The sequence below is a fragment of the Lontra canadensis genome, unplaced genomic scaffold, assembly GCF_010015895.1.
Source record: "Lontra canadensis isolate GAN:19392208 unplaced genomic scaffold, GSC_riverotter_1.0 scaffold30, whole genome shotgun sequence".
Taxonomy (NCBI): Eukaryota; Metazoa; Chordata; class Mammalia; order Carnivora; family Mustelidae; genus Lontra; species Lontra canadensis.
Genome location: NW_022631024.1, coordinates 14,221,281 through 14,247,320, shown reverse-complemented (window position 1 = coordinate 14,247,320; position 26,040 = coordinate 14,221,281). Strand labels below are relative to the sequence as shown.

Below are 26,040 nucleotides of genomic sequence, written 5' to 3'. Positions count from 1 at the left end.
CCACCTATCCCGTTTCTTCATTTCTTTGATCCGTTTAAAGCACCATCTGGACTACATTTTCACCGAAAAGTCCCCTACGCTGCCCCCTGCGTAACAACGTCCCTCTTTTTCCTTAATCTCTCACCCCTGGCTCCGGTGAGCTTTGGAAGCAGATCATCTGCTTCCCTGAGGCAACTTAACTGTCTGTCTCCAGGGACCAGCACCTCTGACAGCAGCCTGGCTGCGTCATCAGACTCGCACCATGCCAGACGCCTTGTCCTCGGCCACCGAGAACCGGGAGCACAACTCCATACAGAAAAAACTGGTTACTCCTTTTTTTTTTTTTTTTTTTTAAAGAAGCGCCTCTGAAAAGACAGCAGTTAACTACTGCCCCCAAATCAAACATCGTACAGAACTTGCCTAAGTGACACATGGGGACAAGGGAGGGGGTGCAGGGGTGCAGGCTAATTACGACAGAGAAAGCCACATCCCACAGGGACACTTGAATGGAGTGTGATGGGTCATTAGAAATGAGAAGCACGCGTGAGGAGACGCCAGCCGACCACACGAGGCCACGACAAGGATCTACGCAGAGGGACACAAACACTGGAGCGCATTTAACTAAAAAACTCTTGAAGATTAGAAACTTACCAGCAGCTTGGAAAGCTACAAAAACAGATTAAAATAACAAGAGTTCAGTACACGGAGGTGAAAGCACATATCCGCTACTAAACAGAGGCTCGCTCTGTTGTCCTCCTTCCCCTGGGAAGCTCGGCGTGGGGCAGAGCTGCTAGAGGGGACGCCGCACACTTCTCTAGCGGACACGGCCTCCACGGGGACAGGTGAGGAAGGCACTGTCGCCCATGGGGTCATTTAGTGACACCCCTCCGCGGGCTGAGCTTCTTGGCATAATCCTGGCTGGCTTCCGCACGGACACAGGACATGGTTCTCTAGGTGGAGCCCCCAGCCGAAGCTGCCTTCTTCAGACCCTGTCCCGAAGCCGAGGCTGCCTCGGGGATGAGCGGCCACTCGGCTCGGCTCACCTGGATGTTGGTGGGGTCCTTGTAGGACTCATCACTTGCGGTCTGTAGCTTCTCACTGATCCAGGCCTCGATCTCGTCCACGTCCCGGCTGAACTGCTGGAGGGTCTGCGATTCTCCCAGCTTTGACCTCTTCTCAATCATCTGGGCTTTCAGGCGGCGCCACCTGGGAGAGTGAAATGGAAGCCAAGCGAGAAGCTCCCGGAGAACAAGACGGGCCGGAGGCTCCCCGGGGCCCGTGCGCGCGCAGCACCGACACGCACCTGTCCAAAACCTCGTTGCGTCGGCTGCAGATGTCGCCCTTGGCATAGTGGCCAGCGGCGACGAGCTGCTCAGCGAAGGACTGCAGGGCGGCGATCTTCTCCTCCTGTGGGCACACAGAGGCGTGAGGCCACGGCGGGCGGGCCCAGCCTTGCACGGGCCGCAGGTCTTGTGAAGAGAGTGGTTGTTCTGGGTGGCGGGGCCTGAGCTGGCGCCGGGATCAGACTACGCTGACACTTTAGAAGCCGGAGAGCAGAGGCCAGGAGAAGCTTGATTTCGACCACTAGCAGAGTTTAACTCAAGACAACTCCAGGTCACACTGGGGACAGGGGCTAGGACACCAGGAGTTGTCACACACAAAATCAAGCTGATTGTCAGATGGGTGCCAGATTCTCAACAACACGGGCTATAAATCAAAGAGGTGCCCATCTTCCCAAGCTGTCAGCGCTCAGGCGTTCTCTCTCACCAGCACACTTGTGACTCTGCTTTGACAATACGTTTTTTCCGTGGGGCTTCCCTGTTACTAAAACCTCACACGTATCAGAACTTAGAAGTTTTAAAAAGCACCCAGGTCTGTATGCGCTTTCCCACAGGGGTGCCGCTCCTCCTTCGTGTGGCCAACAGCAAGTCTCCTGGCTTCAGGGAGCGGCCAAGGCTGAGCTGGGCACATCAGGGATGAGTTTTTATTCTAGTCGTTGGGAGGGGAAGCGGCAGCAGCCCCCGAAGAGAGCTGCCCCTCTGGACAAACCTACACCGAGACCCGACGGGAGAAAGGCCTCACCTGGACGTTGATGGCTTTGTCGAAGTCCTCGTGTTTTTTGATCAGAGCCTCCACGCTGTCCAGCGAGTCCCCTTTGTCCTCGGTATTCAAGAAGGCCTCGCGGGCAGCCATCCAGTTCTCAGCTTGCTCGCAGTCCCGATGAAAGAGCTGAAGAAAAGGGGGCAGGTGGGCAGATGGGGCCGTGGGCCACGAAACTCCCGGTCTGAAAGCCCATGGCAAACGGGAAGCGACGTCCTGTGCGCACCTGCAGCTCGAGGCACTGATCCAACATCATCCTGCGCTGAGCCCAGGCCTTCTCCAGCCCCGCGCGCTCCCGATCTAGAATATCTAGTTTCTCCTTGACCTCTGGGCTGGCGTAGTGCCCATGAGCCAGCAGCTGCTGCCCAAACTGCTCAAAGGCCTGGAAAGTGCCAGCCCTGGCATCGATTTCTGTCCGGTGTTCCTGCCAAGAGAAGGGAAGGGGTTAGGTAACCGGCACGGGATGCCCACCGCCGTGTCAACCACCGACTCGTGGCTAGGGTGCTGTTGGCAGCAGGGGGGCGGGAAGGGGGCACAGTCTTCCTAGCCCAGCAGCATGACACCCCCCCCCCGCCACTCGGCGGGCAGAGCCCCCTACCTGGTGCCGTTCCAGCAAAGCTTCAGCTCCGGTGACATCCCTGGCGAGCTCGTCTGAGGACACCAACCCTCGTATTCCATTGATCCAAGACATGAGGTCCCTGGCAAGCAGACACAGAGGAACAGCGATTACGTTACCTGGCAAGCAAGCTTTCTGCCCAGGAAAAGAGAACCACACAATTCCTGTCTCAGAAGATTATTTGGGGTCAAGTAGTTAATCTACTAAATGATTATTCAGGGTCAACTAGTTAATCTACTAACCGGTTAATCTACTGAATGGTTAACTAGTTATAATCCGCATCTCTGGGCAAAATATTTCAAAGCCTCTTGTTCATCCTATTGAGATGTTAAAAAAAATTTAAAAACGACAACAAAAGAATGAGCATTCCTCAGAAATCAATGCACTAAAGTTGTGACTAAGATCTTCTAGCCGTAAAGTAGTTTCTAACACAAGCAACAACTATGGTGCAGTTTTCCACAGCTTCGGAGGAATCACTTTTCTCTGAGCTTGCAGCAGTCCTGGGCCCACGCAGGCACTGAACCCAGCTTCTGACCGATGTCTGCAGGTGAGGGCACAGAAATCAACGTGTGAGGTCACAGGTCCTATCCTAGGCTTCCTTTGATCAGATACACCTGGGATCGGCAATTCCAGAGACGGAAAACAGACTTGGTGTGGGGGGGTGACTCCTCATGGGGCTCGGGGTGCTCTTCTGAGGCGGTGGAAAGTGTCAAAACTTCAGAGAGGTACTACTCGTATAACACAGTAAGTACCAGTGTATAACACAGTAAGATTACCAATAAATGACATCCTTTAAGACATGTAACTGTTCTGTTACTCGATTTTTACCTTAAAAAAAAAGAAACCGAAAACCAAAAACCCAACTGGGACCTCCTACTAGAGGCCTGGGAAGGGGAAGCGCATCACCTGCCCAGCCCCGCCCCGCAGAGCAAGTGCCCGGATAAAACAAATGTACGTGTATACCCCTGTGCGCACACACCCGTGTGAAACCCTTGTTAGCACAGAAGCGTGCCACAGAGAAACACCTGTCCCGAATGGGTGCCAGGGACCAAGTTCTACCTCACCCGCCGGTGGGGCACTACGTAGCCTTAAAAAAGCCTGAGGCCCAGGTCATGGGACATCCCACTTAGACACCCAGCCTCGACCCTTCAAAACCGTCAGTGTCGTGAAAGACAACACGCAGAGGGCGGCGGGGTCAGGCGACCACTGCCACTGCAACGGGAACTGTCTGCTGGACCCTGGACCCAAACACAAACCCGGACTCGTGAAGACACATTTGAGACAACCGGGAGAACCTGGGCCGGGACTAGGTTAAGATGTTGCTGTACTGGCCTTGGACGTGAGGGTGGAGGGTGGAAACGCGGGGCACGCGGGAGGCAGAGGCCCATGTATTTAGAGGGAAAGGGCCATGTTATCTGCAAAGCACCGACAGCGGGGTCAGCAACGCAGAAGCAGGTGTCCGGCGGCAAAGCCAACTGGTGGCTACTGCGAAAGGTGCCGTCCGGGTTCACTGTTTCATCCTTTCTATTTCCCGAAGACTATGAAGTTTCTCTCACTAAAACAGGTTTGCGAAAGAGCCTACGGTACATCTGTAGTAAGTGAGAGAGACGTCGAAGGCAGAAACCGAATGCCATCCGGCGGGAAACGGTGCGCATGTGGACAGGGAAGCGGAGACTTCTTCCTGACTCGCGGGCATGGGGAGCCGGACGATTCCGCCTCGCCCAGGGGGACCTGCCCGACGCGAATGACCGCCCAAAGGCTTCCGGGCCTCCTACCGGAAGTCACTGAGGAAGCGCTGCAGGTCGTGGGAGTCGCCCAGCTTGGCCTTGCGCTGGTCCGCGCGCTTCCCCAGGCTGCTCCACGCCTGGTCCAGCTCCGTGCACTTTTCCTGCAGGTCCTCGGCCGACTCGGGGTGGGACTGGATCAGGCGCTCGGCCGTCTCCCCCAGGGAGTTGACCTTTGGGAGCAAGGTGGCGAGACGGCACGTGAGGGAGCCGCGCTCTGCCGAGTGGAAGAGTCATGCTGCCTGGGTCCAAAACGTCCCCGGCCCTGCCACCTCTCACCTTGTCGCCGAGAGCTGCGAGGTCCCGCTCAAAGCCCTCGTGCTTGCGCTGCAGGGCTTGGACACTGGCCAGATCGTGGCCGTAGTTGTCGGTGTTTAGAGCCTGATTCTTCTCTTCAATCCACTCTTTGGTTTCGTCCGCATCTCTACGGGGAGACACACGGACGGTGAAGGACTGCTGGACACGGCGGCGACCACCAAAAGGTCCACGAAGCAAAGAACCCACATTTGCTCCCTCCGTCTTTACTGAGCAGTGCATCCCATGACAGGTGTGGTCCCGGACACCAGAGCACGGAGCTCAACTGGAGCGGAGGCAGTACGTGCAGGGACCGCCAAGGTCAATCCCGCCGTGGCCCCGAGCTGCCCCTCACCTGTGGAACCTCTGCACCTCGTGGGCACTGCCCAAGAGCTGGCTCCGCTCCTCGGCCAGCTGCTGCAGGGACCGCCAGCGCTCGTTCAGCTCCTGCAGGACAACAGCAGTCAGCGCGGCCGCGCCCAGGCCAGCCTCCGACACGTGGCCCAGAACCAGAGGACCAGCGCTCAGCTGGCCAGGAACGGCCGGAGCATGGATGATCTCCTGTCTCCACCCTTCCCAGTGAAATAATTAGTACAGATGCAACAGCACAAGTCCAGAAGCTGAGGACCGCGGCAAAGTTAGCCACGTCTGACGGCCTCAATGCTCCGTGAGGATCTGACCTGGAATCACCTCGAAGGCCGCAGAGACGGGCAGCCGACTCAGCCTCCCTGTCTTGCTCCAAGCCGCCGCCTGGAGCTGCTGCTTCGTCAATAACTACCCTGCGGGGGGCGTCTCACTTCACCCCTGTCCTGATCTCAGGGTTCTGGGACTGGCCAGGGTCCGGCTCAGTGGGGAGTCTGCTGCCACCTCACCCTCTCACCCTCCCATACGTGAGCTCTCTTTTTCTCAAATAAATGGATCAAAATCCTTAAAAACAAACAAACAAAGGAACTAGCGTGTGGATGAGTCCCCGAGCCCCGAGCCCAGCTGCACCCCAGGCCACGGCAGGCCACATGGGGCCCGGTGCTTGAAGAGACAAACACTGGGGGGACCTACCCTTCTTGCAGCTCCTGGCCCTACTAGAAGGGAAGGGAAGGCTAACTTCACCAGTAAGAGCGGGCGAGTTCTTGAGCAGGGAAGGCCACTTGGCCACCCTGCTGCGGGCGGAGGGTGGACATTTCCCCAGGAAAACCTCGCAGCTGGGACAGCGACAAGTGTAACAGCTCGCGTGATGACTTAGGACAAGAGCTCTGCCATAGTCAGGAGAAGAAGAAGAGGGAGGGAGACTGGGAGACGAGGGGGCTGGCCAGTTTCTTACCTTGATGGAATTAAAGGTGGCCACGGTGTGAACCATCAGACGAGCAGACTATGGAGGGAGGAAAGCAAAAGAGCAACGCTAATCCCGTGTCTGCCAATTAAGACACAATTCCGAGGAGCAGGTGCCATTCATTAGGTTTCAATCATCAACCAAAATTCTTAAGGGAACACGGTCAAAATGCTGAGCAGAGCCACAAATAAAGGATTAACCAGTGGAAAGGCACAAAGCACCCAAGTGCACAAGTTAATTAAGTTCACTCGATGTAGAGTCAAGAGAGAGTGGTGACAACCACAATTAAAACAGCTGGCTGGGGGAGGGGTGGGGCGCCCGGCTGGCTCCATCGGGGGAGCACACGACTCTTGATTTCAGGGTTCTGAGTTCAAGCCCCGCACTGGGTATAGAGATTGCCATAAAATAAAATCTTAAATACAAACACACGAAACCCCCCAGCTGGCTGACAGAAAACAGAGCTCAATGACTAAGTTTTAGTGTTCTTCATACTACCGAATAGTCCGGAAAACACCCAGTTTAACAAATGCTGGGAGCGGAGACTGTTTATGCCTAAATATGCTAAAAACCTCATATCTCTTCTTGGCTATCGGGCTGCTCGTCTTTTTAACAGTGTCCCCCTTGAACATGGGGCAACAGCCTTACCAGATAGGGGCAAAGAAACCCAAAACAAAACACAAAGACCAGTGAATTAGCTTTCTTCTCACCAAGGTATAAATCAGACATTCCTTGGGATCACAGAACCCACCCAGTTTTATGCGAAAAAAAACCCCCACATTACAATACCGGTGATCTTCAAATATGTTAAGAAAATCAGGGGCCAAAAGCTGGGATGTGGGGGAGTCGGGCTCATTGGTGATGCCGTGACACGCCCAGGTGACATTTTCAACCAGTGTGGGTGTGTACAGGGTTCAAAAAGTACACACCTTGGTCTCCAATCCGTTTTAGAAATAAAAGTTAAAAAGAAAACTTGTATGTATTTATTTGGTGGCGTTGGTATTCACAAAGCCACCTGAAACACACTTCTGAAAACACGCCCATTACCAGAAAAACCAGGAGGGGAGACAGGTGAGGATGTTGCCCACTCACATCACCAGTGATCACACCCCACAACCTAAGAATAATTACAATTGAAAACAAGGAGAAAAAGCTGAATCGAAGGGAAAAGGCATGCTCCCCGCCAAGTGTGAAACCTCTTTAATGACAGAACCATCCGGGCCAGGAGGGGTGAGGAAGCCAGAAGCAGGGGGCCCTAGCCAAGCACCCTGTGTCTGTCTGGAATCGTGTCTGTCGTGGAAAGTACATCTTTCTACTCCTCCTTCTACATCTCTCTGCAGGATCTGGTATCTTTGAAGAAGCATTTCTTAGGCCCCTGGGGAAAGTGGCTAGGCAGAGGTCATTTTCTTGTCCCTGTTCTGTCCTCCAGGACTGCAATCCCACGGATGCGACCACACCTAACCACGCAGGGCCCCCCTGCACGCTTTACTCTGGCAGTGACATGGGTATACAAGGCCATCTAACTGAACTCATCCTGAGCACCTGCACGGAACACCTGCTTCTTTTTACTAAGGGCTGCATTTTAAGACATGACAGAGTCAAAGGACAGAATGCCAGGGTCAAAAGGAAACCGGCCAACAACTCCAGAAACGACCAGAGACTCCCAACAAGCCCAAATCCTCAGAAACAGACACACCAGAAAAACCCATAAAATATGTCTATTCCTGAAAACCTTTGGAAACATAACTGGCAAGGGAGTTCCTACCTTCCAAGGGGATGCGGTCTTGGAATCCGTTTCCTCCTGCTCAGGGGAGAGGCAGACGTTAGGAAGCCATGCAGTGCAGACCGACGCAGCCCCCCCCACCTCCCATCCGTGGTGGGGGTTCCCCAGAGCCATCAGCCAGAGTGGCATTTCCCTGAGATCAGAAACTGCTGGCTCAGAGCACACAAGGCAGCTTGAGGGAAGGGGAAGCCAACAAACAGGAGAGGAAAATTCTAGTCTTTTATGAAGTGGACAAAAATGAAGAGAATGAAGAAATTTAGTAAGAAAACCACCAACTCTTGTCTCTGTCCTACTCACTGGATTTTTGGAAAAAGGATAATAAACATAAAATAACTGCTGTGGAGAAAACTTTAGAAAACTGAAGAGAATTTTTTTTTATGGTCTTCTGGAGAATGGCAAATCAAAACCTGTTTCTGCTCTTCTTTCTCTTCCACAGATTTTTACCAACAAAAGGCCCCTCTCCTCTGAGGTTTGGGGACAGAAATCCAGAAGAGGTTCATGAATTTCTATTCTTCCCCAAAACCTGCCCCTCCTCACGTTCCAGGTTCCACACAGACTTACCCTGGGCATCATGCCACACACCTCCTACAAGATAAGAGGGAAACCAGTTTCATTATTCGAGAAAACACGCAGCTTTCTGTGACACTTGTTACTGCCAAACCCGAACACGGGGACAGAATCACAAGACAGACAAATTGCCCCGAAGAACTTCTTAAGAGTCTGACAGACTGAGTGTTTACATGCAAAACCTTTTATTTATTTAAGAAATGGGTAAGTTTAATACTAACTAAGCGCCATATACACAGTAAACCGTGTGACTCAATTGGTTAAGTGTCTGCCTTCAGCTCAGGTCATGATCCCGGAGTCCTGGGATCAAGCCGCACGTGCGGCTTCCTGAGCAGGAAGCCTGCTGGTCCCTCTCCCACTTCCCTTGTTTGTGTTCCCTCTCTGCCGGTGTCTCTTTCTCTCAAATAATAAAATCTTTAAAAAATAATAAAGAAAAATAAACAGTAAACAACTTTCATGACATGAAACGGGCACATGGAGAAGACAGGAGGTAAATGAAATGGGGCCAGAGAGGACCTGACCACACCCGGGCCGGCATAGTGTGCTACGGGACGCCGCGTGCTGGACCCGGAAGGACACAGGACGGAGCCACGTTGCTTCCCGCCAGGCACACGGGCTCCATGTGAGCCCGAGGTACTCGCCTGCTGCTGGACGGCCTGCACCTCCTCGGCCATCAGACCTTCGGACTCCAGGTCTTCAGCCACCTTGTTGATGTCCTTCAGCCGCGACTCATTGGCCTTCAGATCCTGTGAAGCAAAAGCCGTAACAGCTAAGACGCCAAGAGTAATACAGAGGAGGAGGCAGGCAAAAGAGGTTCTCGAGCTACAGTTTGAACCTACAGGATTCTGTTCACTAGGTATCCCGTGAACCAGTTTCTCTATTCCACGGGAGTCACCTAAATCGGGAAATCCTGACTGTGGCGACTGAGGAAGCAAGGAAACAATAGGGCACTGACTGACAACGGCTCGTCTCCAATCTGCCTCATCAACTGTGGTTCATATGCTGTTATTCTGTCGGGATGGAAATTTGCGTTACGCTTTCTTTGGAGGATCCTGTTTTTAATTGTGCTGAAATTCTAACGACAGCCCCTGGTGGGGAAAGCCCCTCACCCACACGAACTGGTTATGAAACTCTCGAAGTGGGAACGCGAAACAAGACGTGGTTTAGGCACACAGTGGAGTCCCATTCAGCCATAAAAAGCTGTGGAGTCCCGACGCCGGGGAGGCAAGAGTGAGCCAGGAAAACACGCTGCTCCGTGACAGCCGCTGGCGGTGAAAAGTCACATCATACAGGATTCCACGTGTACGCAATGTCCAAAATATGTCAATCTGGGGACAAAGGGCCAGGGACCCCGGGAAGGACCCTGTGCCGGGGGTGCAGCTCCCCCGTGACATGGGAAACGGCCCGGGGCCAGAGAGGTCAGTGGCTGCGCCACGCGGCGCTAAGTGCTTCGAACCGCCTGCTTGAAAGACGCGTGACCGTGTATTGTGTCCACTTTACCACAATTACAAAAAATACTTTAACACGTTTTTGTCTTTTAAGTTCAAAAGCTCTTAAGAGAAATAGAGAAAAGCGCCTCGACTTCCATGAGGCACATCCGGCTGAAGAAAAATTCTGGTTCACATCCCTGCGACGCGGCTCCCCGGGGGGCCGGCGCCGCCCGTGCCCGGTTGGTTCCCGTGAACTTCAGTCACGAGGCCGGACCACCGCGCCCTTGGGCCGATGGTCAGCTCAGACTCCAGACCGACCGTACCTTCTGGAAGTCATCGAACTTCTTCTGCAGCACCTCGACCTGCTCCAGGTCGGCGCCGACCTCCTCACTGGTCAGGGCCGCCTCCTTCTCGTGGATCCACTGCTGCAGCTCGTTCGCCTCCCGGAACAGCATGAAGCGCTTGCAGCTCTTCTCCAGCATGGCCTTGCGCTTCTCGCCCAGCTCCAGCAGAGAGTGGTACCTGCGGGAGGCCGGGAGGGTGACAGAGGGGGCGGGCAGGCCGTTAGCTTCCCATGGACGCTCGCCTACGGCCAAACCACCAGTGTCTCTGAGACGCGGGTCCAAGGCCATGAGTGTGTCGCGATGGTGCCGGGGGGGCAAGGTGTCAGAACACAGATGAGGGGGAGGCTCCTACGGGCCTGTGCCACAGCCTCGGGAATGAGTGCACACAGCGCTGGTCGCCACTGGTGGCTGGGACAGCCTGGCACACTCATCCCTGGGCCCACGTTGCCCCGAGAACATCACGACCACAAGTGACTGGAACCAAGCGTCGAGCACGGAACACAGGGGGCATGCGAGCACCGCGGAGACGACAGGAGTGTGCAGGCACAATGCAGACAGAGGTGCCGCTCCGCTCTCCTAACTCCCTGAGCCGCCCCGGGCCGGGGGCTGGGGTGGCGGGGGGAAGGCATGCCCAGCTTTACAACAGCCTCGTACAGGACGTTAGCCTCTCTGAAGGGTGGGAGAGTGATATGCTGATTTCTCAGTGGTTTAGCAACTAGACGGAAAATCAGGTCAAGTACAGAGTATCCGCACCGTTTTGATGTTGGAAAACTTCAGAGGAATCCAAGAGTATTTGAGCTCTTAGGAGCCAAAATACAAAAGGCTGAGCTACTTACTAGCTTTGGAGATATGAACGTGACAAACTTAGTAAAACAAAGTTAGAGGCTAAAGAAAATCCACCGTCACCATCAAATCTAAGCTTCTCCGAGTGAGATTAAAAAAAAAAAAAAAAAGCAACGAGGTACCCAGACTCAGAGCACTTTAAAGGGAGGAATGGCGTCTGCTTCCTACTAAGAAACACTATGGGCCCGGCCTTCAGGTTCGCTGCCGAGCGCGGCTGGCCCACCACCAAAGCCAACGGGGGCGCGGGGGACCAACGACACAGAGCGCACAGCCGCACACGGAAGCGACCCAGAAGACAAGCGGCCATCAACTGACACGGTGCCACCGAAACCTCGTCCCTGGTGAGCGAAGCTGCCACAGGGCGGTGCAGTCCCCCCCCACCTCGTCCTTCCGGATGAACAAGAGCCTTGGAGAGAAGCGGCAGAGGGAGAACGGACACGGGCGCCGGCAGGGCCGCCGCCTACTCACAGTTCCTCCACCTGTTTCATACGCAGAGACACGCTGCCGGCCTCCTTAGTTACGCGCGTCCTGCACGGGGGGCACAGCAAAAGCATGCACAGATTAGTGCGATTAATCCACGGGAAAGGACAGTGGCCGCTCCGACGGGCGCCAGGAGGCCGGATGCTTCGAGAGGGGGCAACTGAGGAGCCATTCAAAAGCTCTTAGGTAGGAGGCCAGGCCACGAAGGAAATCAGGAAAGAAACAGCCAGCAAAGTGAATTAGAGGGTTAGTTCACTTTCCTTTTCCGCAACAGTCTGCCACGTTGAAGGCGGACAATTTTCCTTATACTGGCCGCACTGGGCACTTTACAAAGCAAGGCCAGGGGAGGGAAGGGCGGCTCCAAGAAAGGGACGGGAGAGAGTGAATACGCCCTCCAGTCACGTGTCAGGCCAGCGGCTTTACTCCCACAGTTCGACCCCGGGCCCCAACCGCACTGTCTCAGCAGGAATGGAAAAGATCTGGAAGCAGACACATAACTGACCTTCTCAGGGATCATCAGACTCACAGAATTTCTACCGTAATAGAGTCTAGTGAGAACGTAACTTCTGGATATTTTTCTAGTGTCTGAAACTTCCGACTCATTAGCAGAATGAGACACCCTACAGGAGGGACGCAGGTCACTACAGGAGCTTAGCTAGAGGACAGAGGACAGAACTATTTCGTAAAAAACCACCTCTGTCCCAGAGCAGAGAGGAGGAGACAGCCACTCTCCCAACAGCCTTTTAAAAGGAGAACCTCTAGATCTCAGTCCCAGAGCATCTCCCCAACTGAAGGACAAAGGTTCGGAGGCTGAGGTCTAGAAAATGCTGTGGAGGAAGAGAAACTCACTTTAGGGGAAGAAACGAAATATGGAAAATAAAGGGGTCAAGGGTTTTAGGTCCAAACAGAACACTGTGGGTTAAAAGGGACTTGGCGGGAAGTGGAAAGCGGGTGTCCTGAGTGCACACAGGCACAGGAACAGCCACTCCGAAGCTTCTGGACACTGCCTCAACCGTGGCCTACATGGGACGTGAAGGAAGCCCCGAGGGACACCGGGGCCGTGTTAGTCGCCCGTGGGGCCCTTACTGGTGGTCAATCTGTTCTTGCCGCACAGCTATGCTGCCCTGTTCCTCTAGGAGGTTCTCGCGGGAGGCCGACTGCGCGGGGTCTAGCTTCTTCACGTACGCCGCCGGCACGAAGCCCTGCCGGTCGTTCACTTCCACCTTCCACCAGTCCTAAGGAGACAGACGGACAACCAGAAGCATGAATTCCCCACAACGGAGAGACCGAGAAGGCCTGCGCACACGCACGTGCACACACGCACACACACACACACGCACACACAGGCACAGCTCTGACCACGTCAGGAGGAGCCCATGACAGTGTCAAAGTCACTTTCCTCAAAGACTATCACCTGCCAAGCACAGAGAGCGTCACAAGAAAGCTGCGACAACACCCAGCATGAAAGGCAGTCCTGTCACTATCCGGAACTGCACTAATTGTGTGGCCGCTAGCCACACGTGGCTGCGTAAATTTAAATAAATTAGAATGAAACTAAATTTAAGAGCTCCATTAACCACATTTCTAGTGCTTAATCAACACTTGTGGAAACAGCCACGGCAGTGCCGGCACACACAATGTCCACCATCACGGTAAGTTTCTTGGGACAAGGAGACCGGACGGTGGCTGAGAGTCAAAAGAAATACAAATCACAGATTTCCTCAAACGCTCACGGTCAGGGTAAACGGGGGGTATAAGAGTAAGGGTCGTTGATGACGATGGGAACCATCTCTCCAGCCTCGACTGGAAGCTTTTGTGACTCATCGGACAAAACTTGTGGAGTGCCACGCACTTCTCTTCCAAGTCACTATCAAACCAGCACAAGTCAAGGAAGGGAGGCTGAGGACCCGGGAAGCATTTAACGTCGAGGGCCTATGGGGTGACATCACGGCTGCCGTCAGCTCTGCTGGAGCCACACGGTCTAGGTTAAGAACCCGCAGCTACGAGTTCCAGAAAAGCAAACTCTGGTCTATGGAGAAGGAGCTCCACCTAGATGTGTGTACTCAGGAAAAGCAGCCGCCCTCGAGAGTGGGAGCCAGCACACTGCCCCCAGGTGTTGGGCAGACGCACAGATTACCTTCTTGATCTCCCACGAGATGGACCCGCCGTATCAAGGGGGAGACTGACGGGGTGATTCTGGTCTCTCCTCGGATTCTAACCCAGGCTTGTTCCAGACACAACGACCCACAGAAACCCCATTGAGCAAAACCGGCGGCGCTAATGGAAACAGACACACGACCACTTCCAACGCCTTGCCTTGTTGGTGCTGTTGAGCAAGGTGAGAATATCCCCTTTCTTCATGGTGACCTCTCGAGGGCTCTTCTCCTGATAGTCGTAGAGAGCCAAGACCAGCTCCTTCCCAGTCTCGTCATCCATGGGGGCCACTTGTTGCTAAAAATCCCAAGGAAGGGCAAACCCGATTAAAGGATGTTCATGGTGTGTCACTGAGCACAAGACAGACTCCGATTTCAACTCCAACTGGACCAAATGTCCCAAACATACATTCATGAGAGAGTTCTCCTCTAAGCTACCAGAGAAATCTGATTCCAGAACTTTAGCTATTCTGAATCTTAAAACAACAACAACAACAACAACAATCTAATTTTAAACCGTATATACGTTTTTGTGTCCCAGGACGTCGCAGTGAGGCCACCAGAACGTAGCCTACGACCGTTGCACATGCTGGAAGGGTCGGGGCCCTGTAGCTTCCTGTGCCCCAGAAGCGCCCCAGCTCACCCGGCATGACTGAGCCTGGTCCCGCAGAGCCTGGATGCTGCTGCCGTAGGCGCTGAGATCTGACATCAGAGCTTCGTGTTTCTTCAGTAGAGCCTGAAACCAAAGGCACAGTTGAGCCCAGCGCAAGGAGCTGGGGCGCCCTGGCCACGCTGCCCCAGTGACCCGCCAGCATCCCAAGACGCGCTTGGTTACACGCTGATTTTATCACCTCCTACTCCACACTCTCCCCCCGTTTCTAATGAACGTCAAACGTGGAGGGTGTATTCTATGTGATTCACAACACTCTCTTTTCTCCCTGCCCGTACGTGCCTCTGCAGGGCTGGGAACAGACAAGTAGACACAAGGCACAGTGTCGCACACATGGGGAACCCACCACCTGTCATGAGAACTCAACAGCATCAGCAAACCGAAGCATGCCGGGTACGTGCCCTCCCCGTGGCTGCTACTCTCCCTTGCCGCCATCACCTTCCACCACTGCTGCCCAGGCTCTTCAGTCCCCCGCCCCGTCTCTTGGCAGAATCCTGTTTGGTGCATCAACATTCAGCTACTCTGGTCACGCGGACTCGCAAGCTAAGAGGTCAGTACAGGGCCACCAGCCCTTCATGAGCAAGATGTCAGAGTTTGACTCAAAAAATGCAAAACACGGACTCATGGACGTGTGTGTGCACGCACGAGGAGAGAACAGAGGGACAAGAAGAGAAAGACGCTTGTGGTAGGAGGCAGTCTCCGCTCTCTCATGGCCAGGCTGAGTTTCCACAGTGGAAAGTAAACAGGTTCTAAACTGCCCTGAACACGGACAACGCAGAGGCCGCACCTGCCGCACACGGCACCTTCCCAGCAGGGCCCTGCCGCGAGCCCCGGCAGGCTCCTCGCGCTCGCTCACCTCCGCGGAGTCCTCGTCCTTCCCGTAGTCGGTGCTGCCCACGATGGGCTCCTTCTCCCGCATCCAAGACTCGGCCTCGTTGGCGTCGGCGAAGTACTGCTGGGCCTGCAGGGAGTCTTCCAGGTCCTGCCGCCGCTGGGAGGCCTTAGACTTGAGGGACTCCCACTTCTGGTTCAGTTCACTGAGCTTGGCCTTCACGTCCTCAGCAGCAAAGTGGCCTGGAAGGGAGCACAGTGCAAAGGAGGCTGCCAGGGCACCAGAGAGACAGGCCTTCTAGGCATCCATGGCCCCGCGCGGACGCCGCCGTGGCGAGCCAGGCCCCTTAGTCCCGTTTTAGGAGGTTCAGGTCCCAAACTTCTAAGTGATCTGCTCTATTTTTGCCTCCTCGAGCCATGATCTCCATCCAGACCCTACGAAGCAGATACCCCAACTGACACCCAGGGACTGGAGCGCAGACACCTAACGAAAGCTTAACAGCGCCACCCCCTGGTCCTCACGAGACACGCACCAGGCTGTTCCACTCTGTCCCCTACTTGACCTCATCCAACCCTCACAGCAACGTCAGGAGGAAGCCTTATTACCTGCATCTCACAGGTAAGACGTTCAGATCGAGAGGACAGGGTCTAGTCAAGGGCACACAGTGAGAGGATGGAGAAGATCCTCAACCCCAGAGTTCAATCTGATTTGAGTCCACACACTTAACCACAGAAAGGACGTAAAGACAAGGGCAGAGCCGCTCCCCGGGTGGCACCCTCTCACCTTCCTCCACCATGGCGTCCCCCTTCTGCGTGACGGCTTTGATGCGGGGCTCGTGGCCAGCAATTTCTGCTTGGAGGGCCTGGTGCTTCTTCAGCAGATTCTGGACGCCAATCAAATCTTTGCCTGAAAGCAGAACCGCTCCCTGGTCACCCAAGCCATCAAGGGCAAAGTCAGCCCTGTCGTTCTTCAAGTTCCACCAGGGATCCAGTTTAACTTAAACTTGACCTTCCTTGTTCTGACATGCACCTCCTTATGCTAGGAGAGTAGAGCCCCTTCTCAGACTTGATTCTCATCTGGTGGAAGCAGACTGACCTCTGTTGGTGGACGCGGCAATGGGCTCTTTCTCCCGAATCCACGTCTCCTCGTCCTCCACATCACGGAAGAGCTGCTGCAAACGCAGCGAGTCAGCCAGCTTCTGCTTTCGGGCTATCATGGGTTCCTTGAGCGCCTCATAGCGAGCCACGAGGGCTTCCTGCTTCTTCTTGATGTTTTCGGCGTCAAAATGGCCAGCATCCTGGAACTGGCGGGCCTGAATGGTGATGCCATCAATTCGATCCTGGGGACAGAAGAGGACAGATGCTTGAAAGCGTGGCAACTAGGTTCTGGACTGATCCGATCCGACTTCAAGGATCGTTTGATCACATACAAAAATACTCTTCCCAGCCCGGGGAGCTTTTCTTCTGCTATCTCCTTCCCCCATTTGGGGCTCCCAGAAAGCTCTGTGGGAGGAGTTTTATCGGAGAAGAGGGAACGCGTAAGGCCACCTAGGCAAACCCACACCTTTCATCCTTCCAAAAACAAGTGTGGTCTGACGTCGCTTGTCATCCTTCACTCCCGTTTCCATACCACTGGCCTGGCGACAGCCCCCAAGTCCCCCTCTACCTGGTGAGCGGCCACGTCAGCCTCCAGCAGGGCGTGCTTCTTCTGGAGGTTCTGGACGTTGGTAAGATCTTTGCCGTAATCGTCTGAAGCCAGGTGACCCTCCACTTCATACAGCCACAGCTCAATATCCTCGACGTTGCGGTTGAACTGCTGCTGCTGGTTCGCCTCGCGGAGCTTTATCCCTGGTCAAAGGAGCACGTCTGATTACCTATCTGTTCACACAATCCTTCTGCCAACAGCGCTCACCACGACGGCACCTTACTGAGGGACTCGGGGTCATGACCGCAGCTAATGCTTTGTGTCCTTCACAAAGGACAGACAATGAGATATGGACTTGGAATTTCCGGGGGAGAAGAACGTCTGAGAATTACTAAGTGCCCTTGGCTCTCAGCTGAGCCTTGATTTTCAGTGACGGGGCCCAGTCCAGTCACGGCCGGGTGACCAGATCTCCCCCTTCTGACTTAGGCTCCCCAACTCACCAGCAATGTCAACTGCATGTGCCCCATCACAAAGCATCGAAAACGCACGGCAAGTAACTCCCACCTGGGACATGAGCCTGCGTACGTCTCCGGGCCCCCCTTCCCTGGGTGCTCTAAGTCCCTGCACTTAACCGGGAAGGGACGTGGAAACCCCCAGCATTCCTGTCACAACCCAGGGAGACACCTCCTCTCACCTTTCAGTTCAGTGGCTTCCAGCAACTTCTTCCACAAACTGATGACCTCATTCATCCGAGCGGCTACCTCATCCTTGGCATAGTGGTTGACATCAATCAGCTTTTGCCCCGCTTTCTCCAGGGCGTCAATGCGGCTCTGGTTGGCCGAGAGCTCAGCCTCAAAAGCCTGATGCTTCTGTACTTTTCCTTGTAGGTTGGATGGGTCCTGCCAATAAAAGGAAAAAGGGGGTTCTATCTTGAACCTGAGCACGGTCAAGCTACCCTGCGTTACCTTCATACTTATCTTATTGGCAGGGGGTGGAGGTAGAAAACCACCTCGTTAAATAGTGCAGTTTTTAGGATTCCCTATTTCTGTCTTTAGCTATAATTTATCTGAGAGCTGCCTCTAGCCTCCTAGCCTAATGCTACACGGCAACGCTGCAAGACGTTACTTTATAAGCTTCATCTGTGGCAGTTTTCATCTTCTCATTAACCCAGCTCTTGAGCTCATCCGAGTCTCGGAAAAACTGCTGCAGGTGGAAAGAGTCCGCTAGCTGGGCCCGGCGACACATGGCTCTCTCGTGAAGGGCGTTGCGGCGGCTCAGCAGCTGAAAGACAAGGAGCCACGTGAATCTCTGCTTCCTACTCCCCAGGGATTTCTGGCTCAAGAGGCTATGTGGCAACACGCATCCCAGAAGGGAGAACCGGGGGACTGAAGGGAAGGCACGTGGGGAGCCCCGGAACGCACCGCATCTCGGCGGGTGGCCACGTCGTCCATGGCGTAGTGGTTGTTCTGAATCAGCTTGGTGGCAAACTCATCCAGAGCCTGTGAGGGAAGAATCGGGATTCCTCGCTGGTAACCACATGGTGGCACAGCGTGGCTCGTAATTACTGACCAGTCACAAAACAGTAAACCCTAACACAGGTCGTTTCTCCTTCACTTCTGAGCGTCGGCTTGACGGTATCAGTCAGAGACAACACGATCACGCTAGCTCCCTTCTGGACGGGAGACGTTTGCTGTAGCTGATGTCAGGGCACGTCTGACAGGATCAGACAAGGGGCACAACAGGTCAACGGCCTTCCAGTTCCTGCATCTAAGAACTGTTTTCAAGAGGAAAACCTCTTCCATGAGCTCCAGTTACTTCTACTCTTTAATTCTATATTTTGAAGATTTTAAGTAATCTCTACACTCAACGTGAGACTCGAACTCATGACCCCAAGATCAAGAGCCGCACGGTCTGCTGACTGAGCCAGCCAGGTGCCCTGAACTCTAACTCTTCGCAGTGGAAGTGAAACGTCGGTGTGGAGGTTGACATCACGAGAAATCACGTCCCGTGAGCTACGGCAGGCCTCCTGCGAGGCCAAGCTCCGCCACCACGGTGAGGGCTGCAGCTGATCCCTGTCTCGCAGGGTCCTCTGACGCATCTGCCCAGAAACCCTTGAGAAGAGAATGGACTCTGGGCAGAACCTGAGGATCACCCAAAGCTGCGACGATGAGAAGGGTCTTACTGTGATCTTTTCCTCCTGGGCGCTGAGGGACTTCTCGAAGTCCTCATGTTTCTTAAGGAGCGCCTCCACGCTGTCCAAGGAGTCCCCCAAGTCTTCATTCAGCAGGAAGGCCTGGAGAGAGACCGAAGTGCTCAGAGGGACGCCCCCATCCTTTCACCCCTTAAGGCTTGGGAAGCAAAGGAGAGGGTGGCCGGAACACGCACACAGGAGGTTCTACAACTTTTGAACTCGTAAGATCCCTTCCAGAAAGCCTAACACCCTTTAGATTCCCTCAACACTAATCTAATAAGGGGGTGACCCCCGAGCCCGGCGGCGGGAGGCAGGCCGGCAGCGGCGCTGGGGGTCCCTCGGCGAGGCCTCCTCTCCCGATTCACAGCCGCAGCGCTGGTGACATCCTGCCCGAACCAGGCCGGCCACCCCAGCAGCAGATGCGAGGGGAGGCTGGCGCGGTACGCGGGCCATACCTCCTGCTTGCTCATCCAGTTGTCCACCTGCTCGGTGTCGCGGTAGAAGAGCTGCAGGTCCATGCACTGCTCGTACTGCTGCCGCCGCAGCTCCCACAGCTCCAGCAGCGCGGCCCGCTCCTCGGCCAGGACACTCAGCTGCGGGGGGGAGAGGGGGGACGGGACACGAGGGCCGTGAGGACAGGGCAGGGCGGCCGCCCACCCCCACGTGGAGATGTCTAACCCTCACGCTCATCTTCAGGCCTGTTTTCGGGCTGGCAAAAGGGGGCGAGTCACAGGAACTTGTGTCAGCCACGTCACGGGAAAACACGCAGACCCTGAGCGGCGTGCGTGCTCATGCGAAGCAGGACAGAGAACTCTAGCTCATCTAGAATTTGTTTACTGCCACGTTATCAAATGACGTTAGGTCAAAATGCTAAGGCAACTTCAGGTGGCAGAGGAAGGGCATCTTTCTAAAGGGTGGGCAGTAGAAACAGAGTCAGGGGTCTCTGCAGACAAACGTCAACTGGGTGGGTGTCCCATAAAACACGGGCAGCGCGCAAATGCCCCAGACGGCATTTTTAGGCCCCACAGTTGACAACAAGTGTCTTTGGAACGTCTCTTCCTAGTCTGCACAATCTTAAAACATCACTCTCCGTGTTCCTCAGCTATCTTTATACTCCGATCCCGTGGAGCGTGGGAACTGCGCGCTTACACATGTCAACTAAAGAAAGTGGATTCCTCTGGCTCCACCACTAACGTGGGACTCCACTCCCTGCAAAGTCCCCTTTCAGTAGGAAATGGGTCACAATCGCCCCAGACAGATGGGACTTTCCGCCCCTGATCACAAGGTCTTCTTTCTCAGTCCCTCAAGGAGCTGCCCCTGCACTTCCCGGCACAAGCTCTGGGGAAGCTTCCCGCACACACACCACAGCCACGCAGCCTGGGTACTCCAGGATGGGTAAGAGCTCTCAGAGCCGCTCCGCTGAGGAACCTCTCCTCGCTTACCTTCTCTCTCACTTCATCCGAGGCATAATGCCCAGCGGCCAGCAGGGCCTGTCCGGACTCATCTGCAGATTTAAAGCTGTCCTCGTGAGCGTCGATCTCACCCTGCAGGAAGAAAAGGCACGATGTATGCCAGCAACACGGAAAACAGAGATGCTGACTTACACACAGACGTTACAAATCAAGATATCCCATCTCCATCGAGGAGCGGGATCAGCAAGGAGGCCATGCTCCCTAACATCTGTCTGGGTTACCAGTCACAAGGGCACCATTTACTGGGAAGTCTTTTTGCCACTGACTTCTCAGGCCACCTCTGTGCAAGCCTGTCACGCTGCCATACGCTCAAGGGGTCTGAGCCCCGTCTTCTGTTACGCTGGGGTCTCTCTGCCCTCATTGTGCTAGATGGGTGGGTTCAGGATTTTATAGTACCTGGTAGGTAGCTGCTTCCCCTGGTCCCACCCTGTTCTTCAAAATTGCCTCAGCTGTTTTTGAGTTTTTTTCATCTAAATCAAGTTTAGAATCAGCTTGTCTCACTCCAGAAACAAAGACCTACCGGGTTTCTGTGTGGAACAGCACTGGGCATAAAGGTCCTAGGGAGAATTTTTCTACCTTTACAAAAGATCGTTCCAGCCACACGAGAGAAGACGTTCCCCTTTTCTCTTTCTTCAGTCTTTCAACAAAGCCTAACTGCCTTTCTCCACAAATGTCTTCCAAAACTTTTGTTAGACATATTCCCAAGTACATTATACTTTCTGATACAATTATAAGTAGCATTTTTTAAAAGTTATGTTTCTGTTGCCAGTATATCTGACATTCATATATTGACTTTTTTGTATCTACCACATCAAAGCCTCTCAGAAGGCTTATGGTAATAATAATTTTTACAATCCTGTTTCATAGTGTTTTACAAAACTACTCAGCCATTCAAAACCTTTCTAGGTAAACCTATTAAGAGCTCATAAAACCAGTTTTCTGTGGAACATAGCTTAGGAAAAAACCAGAATAAAAACTTAATTACACCAAATATGAGATTCAGCATTTAAACGAAGACACCTTTGAAGACGGTACGTGACTGATGCACAAAACGGTTACACCTCCATCCTGTCAAGGGCGAGGCCCTCACTTTTCCAGACCAGCTTAATCTCCTGACATTTAGCCCGCTTCGCCATCTGTGAGAAGCAGGCAGAGCCAGTCTCCAAAGGCAAAACCAACAACAATCCCGTGGTGAGAGCCACCTGTGAACAAAGTTTCAGCCACCTGGCTGTGAGAGTCCCATCCTGATGCCTTACAAGCTAAGGCCTTTCCTTCCAGAAGATGTTGGAGATGCTACCTTATGCTCCTGATGCCTGTCCAGCAGGGCTTCCGCCCCGGCCACATCATTGGCGAGCTCATCTGCATTGATGAGGGCTTTCATCTCAGTCACCCAGCTGGTGAGGTCGCGGAAGTCAGCAAGGAATCGCTGAAGCCTAGAGAAAACCCAGGTAAGTTGTTAGATGTTCCCAGCGGAAAGCCCGGATGAGAAATGCCTTTCTAAAGCTCTGAATTCTGTCCTCAGACAACCCTACTCCTGGGCTACAGAGGATTCTTCAGTCTGACCATAAAGGAAAGCAAAAGAAGTTATGAAATCAATCCTTTAAATCAATCATTTAAAATCTAGGTTGTGTCCATTACTGTGCTTCCCCAGTCTGGTCCCTTCTCCAACTTCCTGGTCATTCCCCATTTCCAGCTCTGGTTAGGAATTAGCAGCCTTTCATTTCCTAGTCATTGATTTATTCGATTTTAATGGTATATTCCACTGGTGCCCTGATCACTAAGGAGAGATTCCCACTTCTACTGGTCATAATGCAGCAATATGAAATGGAAGGATATTCACAAAGTCATAAACACACACACACACACACACTCTCTCTCTCTCTCTCTCTCTCCCTCTCTCTCTCTAGAGTGGCCAGTCTCCAAACAAATAGGTCATAGGTAGGAAAAGGTCTGTCGCTGAGCCTGGGGAGAGGATTCCCACCTGTAGGAGTCGTTGAGGCGGGCGTGTCTCTCGGCGGCCAGAGTCCGGATCTGCTCCCAGTTGGCAATCAGCTCCTCTCGCTTCACTTGAATCTGCGCAGCGCTCAGAGGGTGGGACTGCTGCAGGCGGTCGGCCTCGGCGCACAGGGCTTTGACCTGGAAATGCCCCCATCAGACTGTGCTCACAGCCCCCCCCCACGCTAACTCAGGCATGGCTGCCTTCCGAACCCACCTTGTCCTCCAAAGCAGCAAGATCTCTCTCCAAACCCTCGTGCTTCCGCAGCAGAGCCTGAACGCTTGCCAGGTCGCGGCCAAAATCATCAGAGGCCATTAACTGCTCCTTTTCCTTAATCCAGCTGATCGTCTCATCCACATCCCTGTGGAAGGGAAACACCAGGGCAGCCACTTACGGGGACCGTCTCGAGCTGGGGATGCTGCAGCGAGCCAGACCCCGGGCGACTCCAGCATCTTCTTGGCACGTGCCATATCCTGGACCTGGCCCCCAGGTGCATGCCCGCGCCCCGCAGCCCGCCCCGGCTCAGTACCTGTTAAATCGCTGAACCTCAGCCGCCCCGAAGAGCTTCCCCTGTCTCTGCAGGGCCAGTCCCTTCAGTCGCTGCCAGGCCGCGTTCACTTCGTCCTGCTTGGTCTTGATGGTTTCCTCCTCGGGGTGCTGCTCCTACATGAGGGAGAGCAGAGGCCGGCCTGGGTCCTGAGCCCCCAGCTCCTTCCAGTCTCTGCCTCGGCAAACCTTCATCTTTCCGAAGAAATACTGGTTTTTTGTGTGAAATGAAGCCAAGCTTGTATAAAACGAGCTTTCTGGGGCACCTGGGCATCTCAGTTGGTTAAGTGTCTGACTCTTGATTTTGGCTCAGGTCATGACCTGGGGGGCCTGGAGCCCCATGTCAGGCTCCACACAGCCTGTTTAAGATTCTCTCTCTTCCTCTTCCCCACCCTCCCCTGCTGGCTCTCACGCTCTCTTGCAAGTAAATAAATAAATAAGTAAACACAACTGGCTTCCATTTCGTCTTACCTGAAAAGGGGAGAGACACTATCTATCCCTTGGAGTAGATGGTGAGGCCATAAAGCAGCAGAGGTCATCAGTACCAAAAACCTTTACATTGTAACAACACTTCGGCCGCTGTGGGGTGGCCTCACCAATGTACCCATGCCTGTCCCAAGTGCTGGGAAATCTGCTATTTCGAATGTTTACGAGCCCATCTCGCGTTCCTGCCCACAGACGTGATCTTCAGGGTCTGCTCCCCGCTTCAGACTGGAGCTCTCTTTAAAAGCATCCTTCCCCACCAACCACATTTTTTAAATAAATGTGGTTTAATAAATAATTAATTTAATAAATAAATTTATTTAATAAATTCAATAAATAAAAGTGTTTTTGTTTTAATAAAACTAACACGTAAAGTAACAAATGAAGCCTTTCAGGGTCTGGGATCCATCTGTGAGATCTCGCTCTTCTCAGCACAACCTGAGGGTGCCCCGAGGTTCTGGGGCAGGGGGTGAGGGCTCACCGTGGAAGGTGAGGTATTTCTGAGGAATGCTGGCTCTTCATCACTGGCCAGAGAGGGAACAAGTACCAGCCCTGAAGCAGATCCATACATTAGAGATTTAGAGCCCACATCAAGTTTCCCTGAAAGCAAAAACTCTAGTTCCTGCCACTGGCCGTCTGTGGAGCTCTCTGACCCCCGCTGCAGACACAGAGGAGAAAACGGCAGCTTAAGGAGCCGGCGCACAGGCAATGGGGAAAGGTTACATGGCTCAGAGCCGCCAGGGGAGAGCCCATTCCTTACAGGGTTCCCCAGGCTCCCAGGAGAGCAGGCAGGCGTCCGTGGATGCCTGCCAACCCCCAGAAGCTTTCACCACCACACCCTCATCTGGGAATCCTTGACACCAACTGCAGCAACTAAATAAAAGCAGCGCCAAGCCCTACCCGAAAGTGGGTGGAGGCAGCACATGAACTCTGCCCTTCCTGCCCGTGGCCACAAGCTAGAAAGCAGTTTCTACCTTAGGAGTAACCAGCACTGCTGCCTTACTTAGACCTGAGCAAAACTCTCAGGCTTACCGAACCTCACTCGCTCAGAAACCAGGGAAGTGCTCATAGAAATTTTCTTCTGGGGCCCCCTGGCGGGCTCAGTGGGTGAAGCTCAGGTCATGATCCCGGGGTCCTGGGATCGAGCCCCACATCGGCTGCCTTGCTCAGCAGTGAGTCTGCTTCTCCCTCTCCCACAGCCCCAGCTTGTGCTTCCTCCCCCCCGCAAATAAATAAATAAAATCTTAAAAAAAAAGTTACTGAAAAAAAAAAAAAAAAAAACCACCATAAAATTTTCTTCTGAAAGCATCGGAGAGTTATATTAGGACGTGGAAGCAGCACAGAGCCCGCTACCTACCTGAATGAGCTTGGCGGCAAACTGGTTCACCTCATTAACTCTTTCTTCATGGGCGGCCATATCTGTTTGAAACTCTTCAAATTTCTTCTGTAAAACCTCCACGTGCTCCAGGTCCTGGCCCAGCTCCTCAGAGGTCACGATCGCTTCCTATTCGGGGACCATGACAGAGCCAGAGTCACCGACCGACACTTGGAAGCAACGGCGCCCAGAAACGCAGCTCGCACTCTGCAAAGCTTCGCCCGGGACAAGTACCTTGTCATTGATCCAGTCCATCACGTCCTCACACTCGCGCAAATACTGCACGAGCTTCTGGGCCTGCAGCAGTTTGACTCCCTTCTCCCGCATCTTCTCCAAAAGCAGCTCCCACTGGCGGTGCAGCTCCATCAAACGAGTCTGCGGGTTAGAAATCAGCCCCAGAGATCACAACCGTTTCTACAGGATCTGGCTCCTCCACAGACTTCCCACAGGTCAGAAACCCCACAAATCAGAGCTCATAACAAGTCTTTCTAAAGATAGCCCCCCCCCAAAAAGATACTCTGCAAAAGGAGAGGAAACCAGAAGTCTGAGAACAGGAAACAGCAGACAGCGCACAGCGGTTCGGGAGGTCTGAAAGAACAAAAGAACTGACCTTCGCAGGTGGATTTTGATTGTGGTTTACTTTAGGGGATTATATTCAACTATTATCGATATTCTATTGTTTATAATTAATGTTCTTAATAATGAGTCATTAAGTGGGATTCCTGGGTCAGAAGACTACTGTGGAAGGAGAGAGGAGGAAATGATGTGGAAACTGAGCAGAAATCCCTGAAGTGTGTGCTTGGAATTTGTGGAGGGAAACAATGAAACGAGATCCTATGGGCACCATGAATGCAAAGAAGTCATGACAAGGCCCAAGTCAATAGGAACACCTTCATATAAAGAAGAGCCTGGGTGGCTCAGGTGGTTAAGCGTCTGCCCTCAGCTCAGGTTATGGTCTCAGGGTCCTGGGATCGAGTCCCGCATGGGGCTCCTTGTTCAGGGGAGATCCTGCTTCTTCTGCTTCCACCTCTCTCTCTCTCTCTGTTACTCATGAATAAATAAATAAGATCTTTAAATAAAAAATAATAATAAAAGTAGAAGAGACGGGGTCCTGAAATGTAATCAGCAACTGAG

At 53.5% G+C, this 26,040-nt stretch overlaps 1 protein-coding gene across 15 annotated transcripts in view; it reads right to left on the bottom strand.

Annotated features, from left to right (window-relative positions):
* Positions 1 to 26,040, bottom strand: part of SPTAN1 (spectrin alpha, non-erythrocytic 1) — a 60,699-nt gene that overhangs the window by 17,536 nt on the left and 17,123 nt on the right. For 4 of the 15 annotated variants that reach the window (XM_032866002.1, XM_032865998.1, XM_032866004.1 and 1 more), the window contains 34 exons: positions 25,141 to 25,281; positions 24,889 to 25,035; positions 23,032 to 23,165; positions 22,719 to 22,863; positions 22,488 to 22,642; positions 21,804 to 21,939; positions 20,477 to 20,578; positions 19,490 to 19,627; positions 19,026 to 19,136; positions 18,265 to 18,342; positions 17,969 to 18,124; positions 17,538 to 17,742; positions 16,865 to 17,046; positions 16,295 to 16,538; positions 15,983 to 16,105; positions 15,224 to 15,441; positions 14,341 to 14,433; positions 13,861 to 13,995; positions 12,631 to 12,779; positions 11,533 to 11,592; positions 10,201 to 10,399; positions 9,089 to 9,193; positions 8,442 to 8,465; positions 7,863 to 7,901; positions 6,092 to 6,139; positions 5,129 to 5,220; positions 4,759 to 4,903; positions 4,471 to 4,652; positions 2,678 to 2,777; positions 2,306 to 2,503; positions 2,062 to 2,208; positions 1,283 to 1,386; positions 1,023 to 1,185; positions 631 to 645 (listed from right to left, as the gene is read on the bottom strand). In XM_032866002.1, coding sequence (XP_032721893.1) covers positions 631 to 645; positions 1,023 to 1,185; positions 1,283 to 1,386; positions 2,062 to 2,208; positions 2,306 to 2,503; positions 2,678 to 2,777; positions 4,471 to 4,652; positions 4,759 to 4,903; positions 5,129 to 5,220; positions 6,092 to 6,139; positions 7,863 to 7,901; positions 8,442 to 8,465; positions 9,089 to 9,193; positions 10,201 to 10,399; positions 11,533 to 11,592; positions 12,631 to 12,779; positions 13,861 to 13,995; positions 14,341 to 14,433; positions 15,224 to 15,441; positions 15,983 to 16,105; positions 16,295 to 16,538; positions 16,865 to 17,046; positions 17,538 to 17,742; positions 17,969 to 18,124; positions 18,265 to 18,342; positions 19,026 to 19,136; positions 19,490 to 19,627; positions 20,477 to 20,578; positions 21,804 to 21,939; positions 22,488 to 22,642; positions 22,719 to 22,863; positions 23,032 to 23,165; positions 24,889 to 25,035; positions 25,141 to 25,281 — 4,413 coding nt within the window. The remainder of the gene's footprint in view (positions 1 to 630; positions 646 to 1,022; positions 1,186 to 1,282; positions 1,387 to 2,061; positions 2,209 to 2,305; positions 2,504 to 2,677; positions 2,778 to 4,470; positions 4,653 to 4,758; positions 4,904 to 5,128; positions 5,221 to 6,091; positions 6,140 to 7,862; positions 7,902 to 8,441; positions 8,466 to 9,088; positions 9,194 to 10,200; positions 10,400 to 11,532; positions 11,593 to 12,630; positions 12,780 to 13,860; positions 13,996 to 14,340; positions 14,434 to 15,223; positions 15,442 to 15,982; positions 16,106 to 16,294; positions 16,539 to 16,864; positions 17,047 to 17,537; positions 17,743 to 17,968; positions 18,125 to 18,264; positions 18,343 to 19,025; positions 19,137 to 19,489; positions 19,628 to 20,476; positions 20,579 to 21,803; positions 21,940 to 22,487; positions 22,643 to 22,718; positions 22,864 to 23,031; positions 23,166 to 24,888; positions 25,036 to 25,140; positions 25,282 to 26,040) is intronic. The other 11 variants (XM_032866010.1, XM_032865999.1, XM_032866006.1 and 8 more) reach the window with 6 other exon arrangements.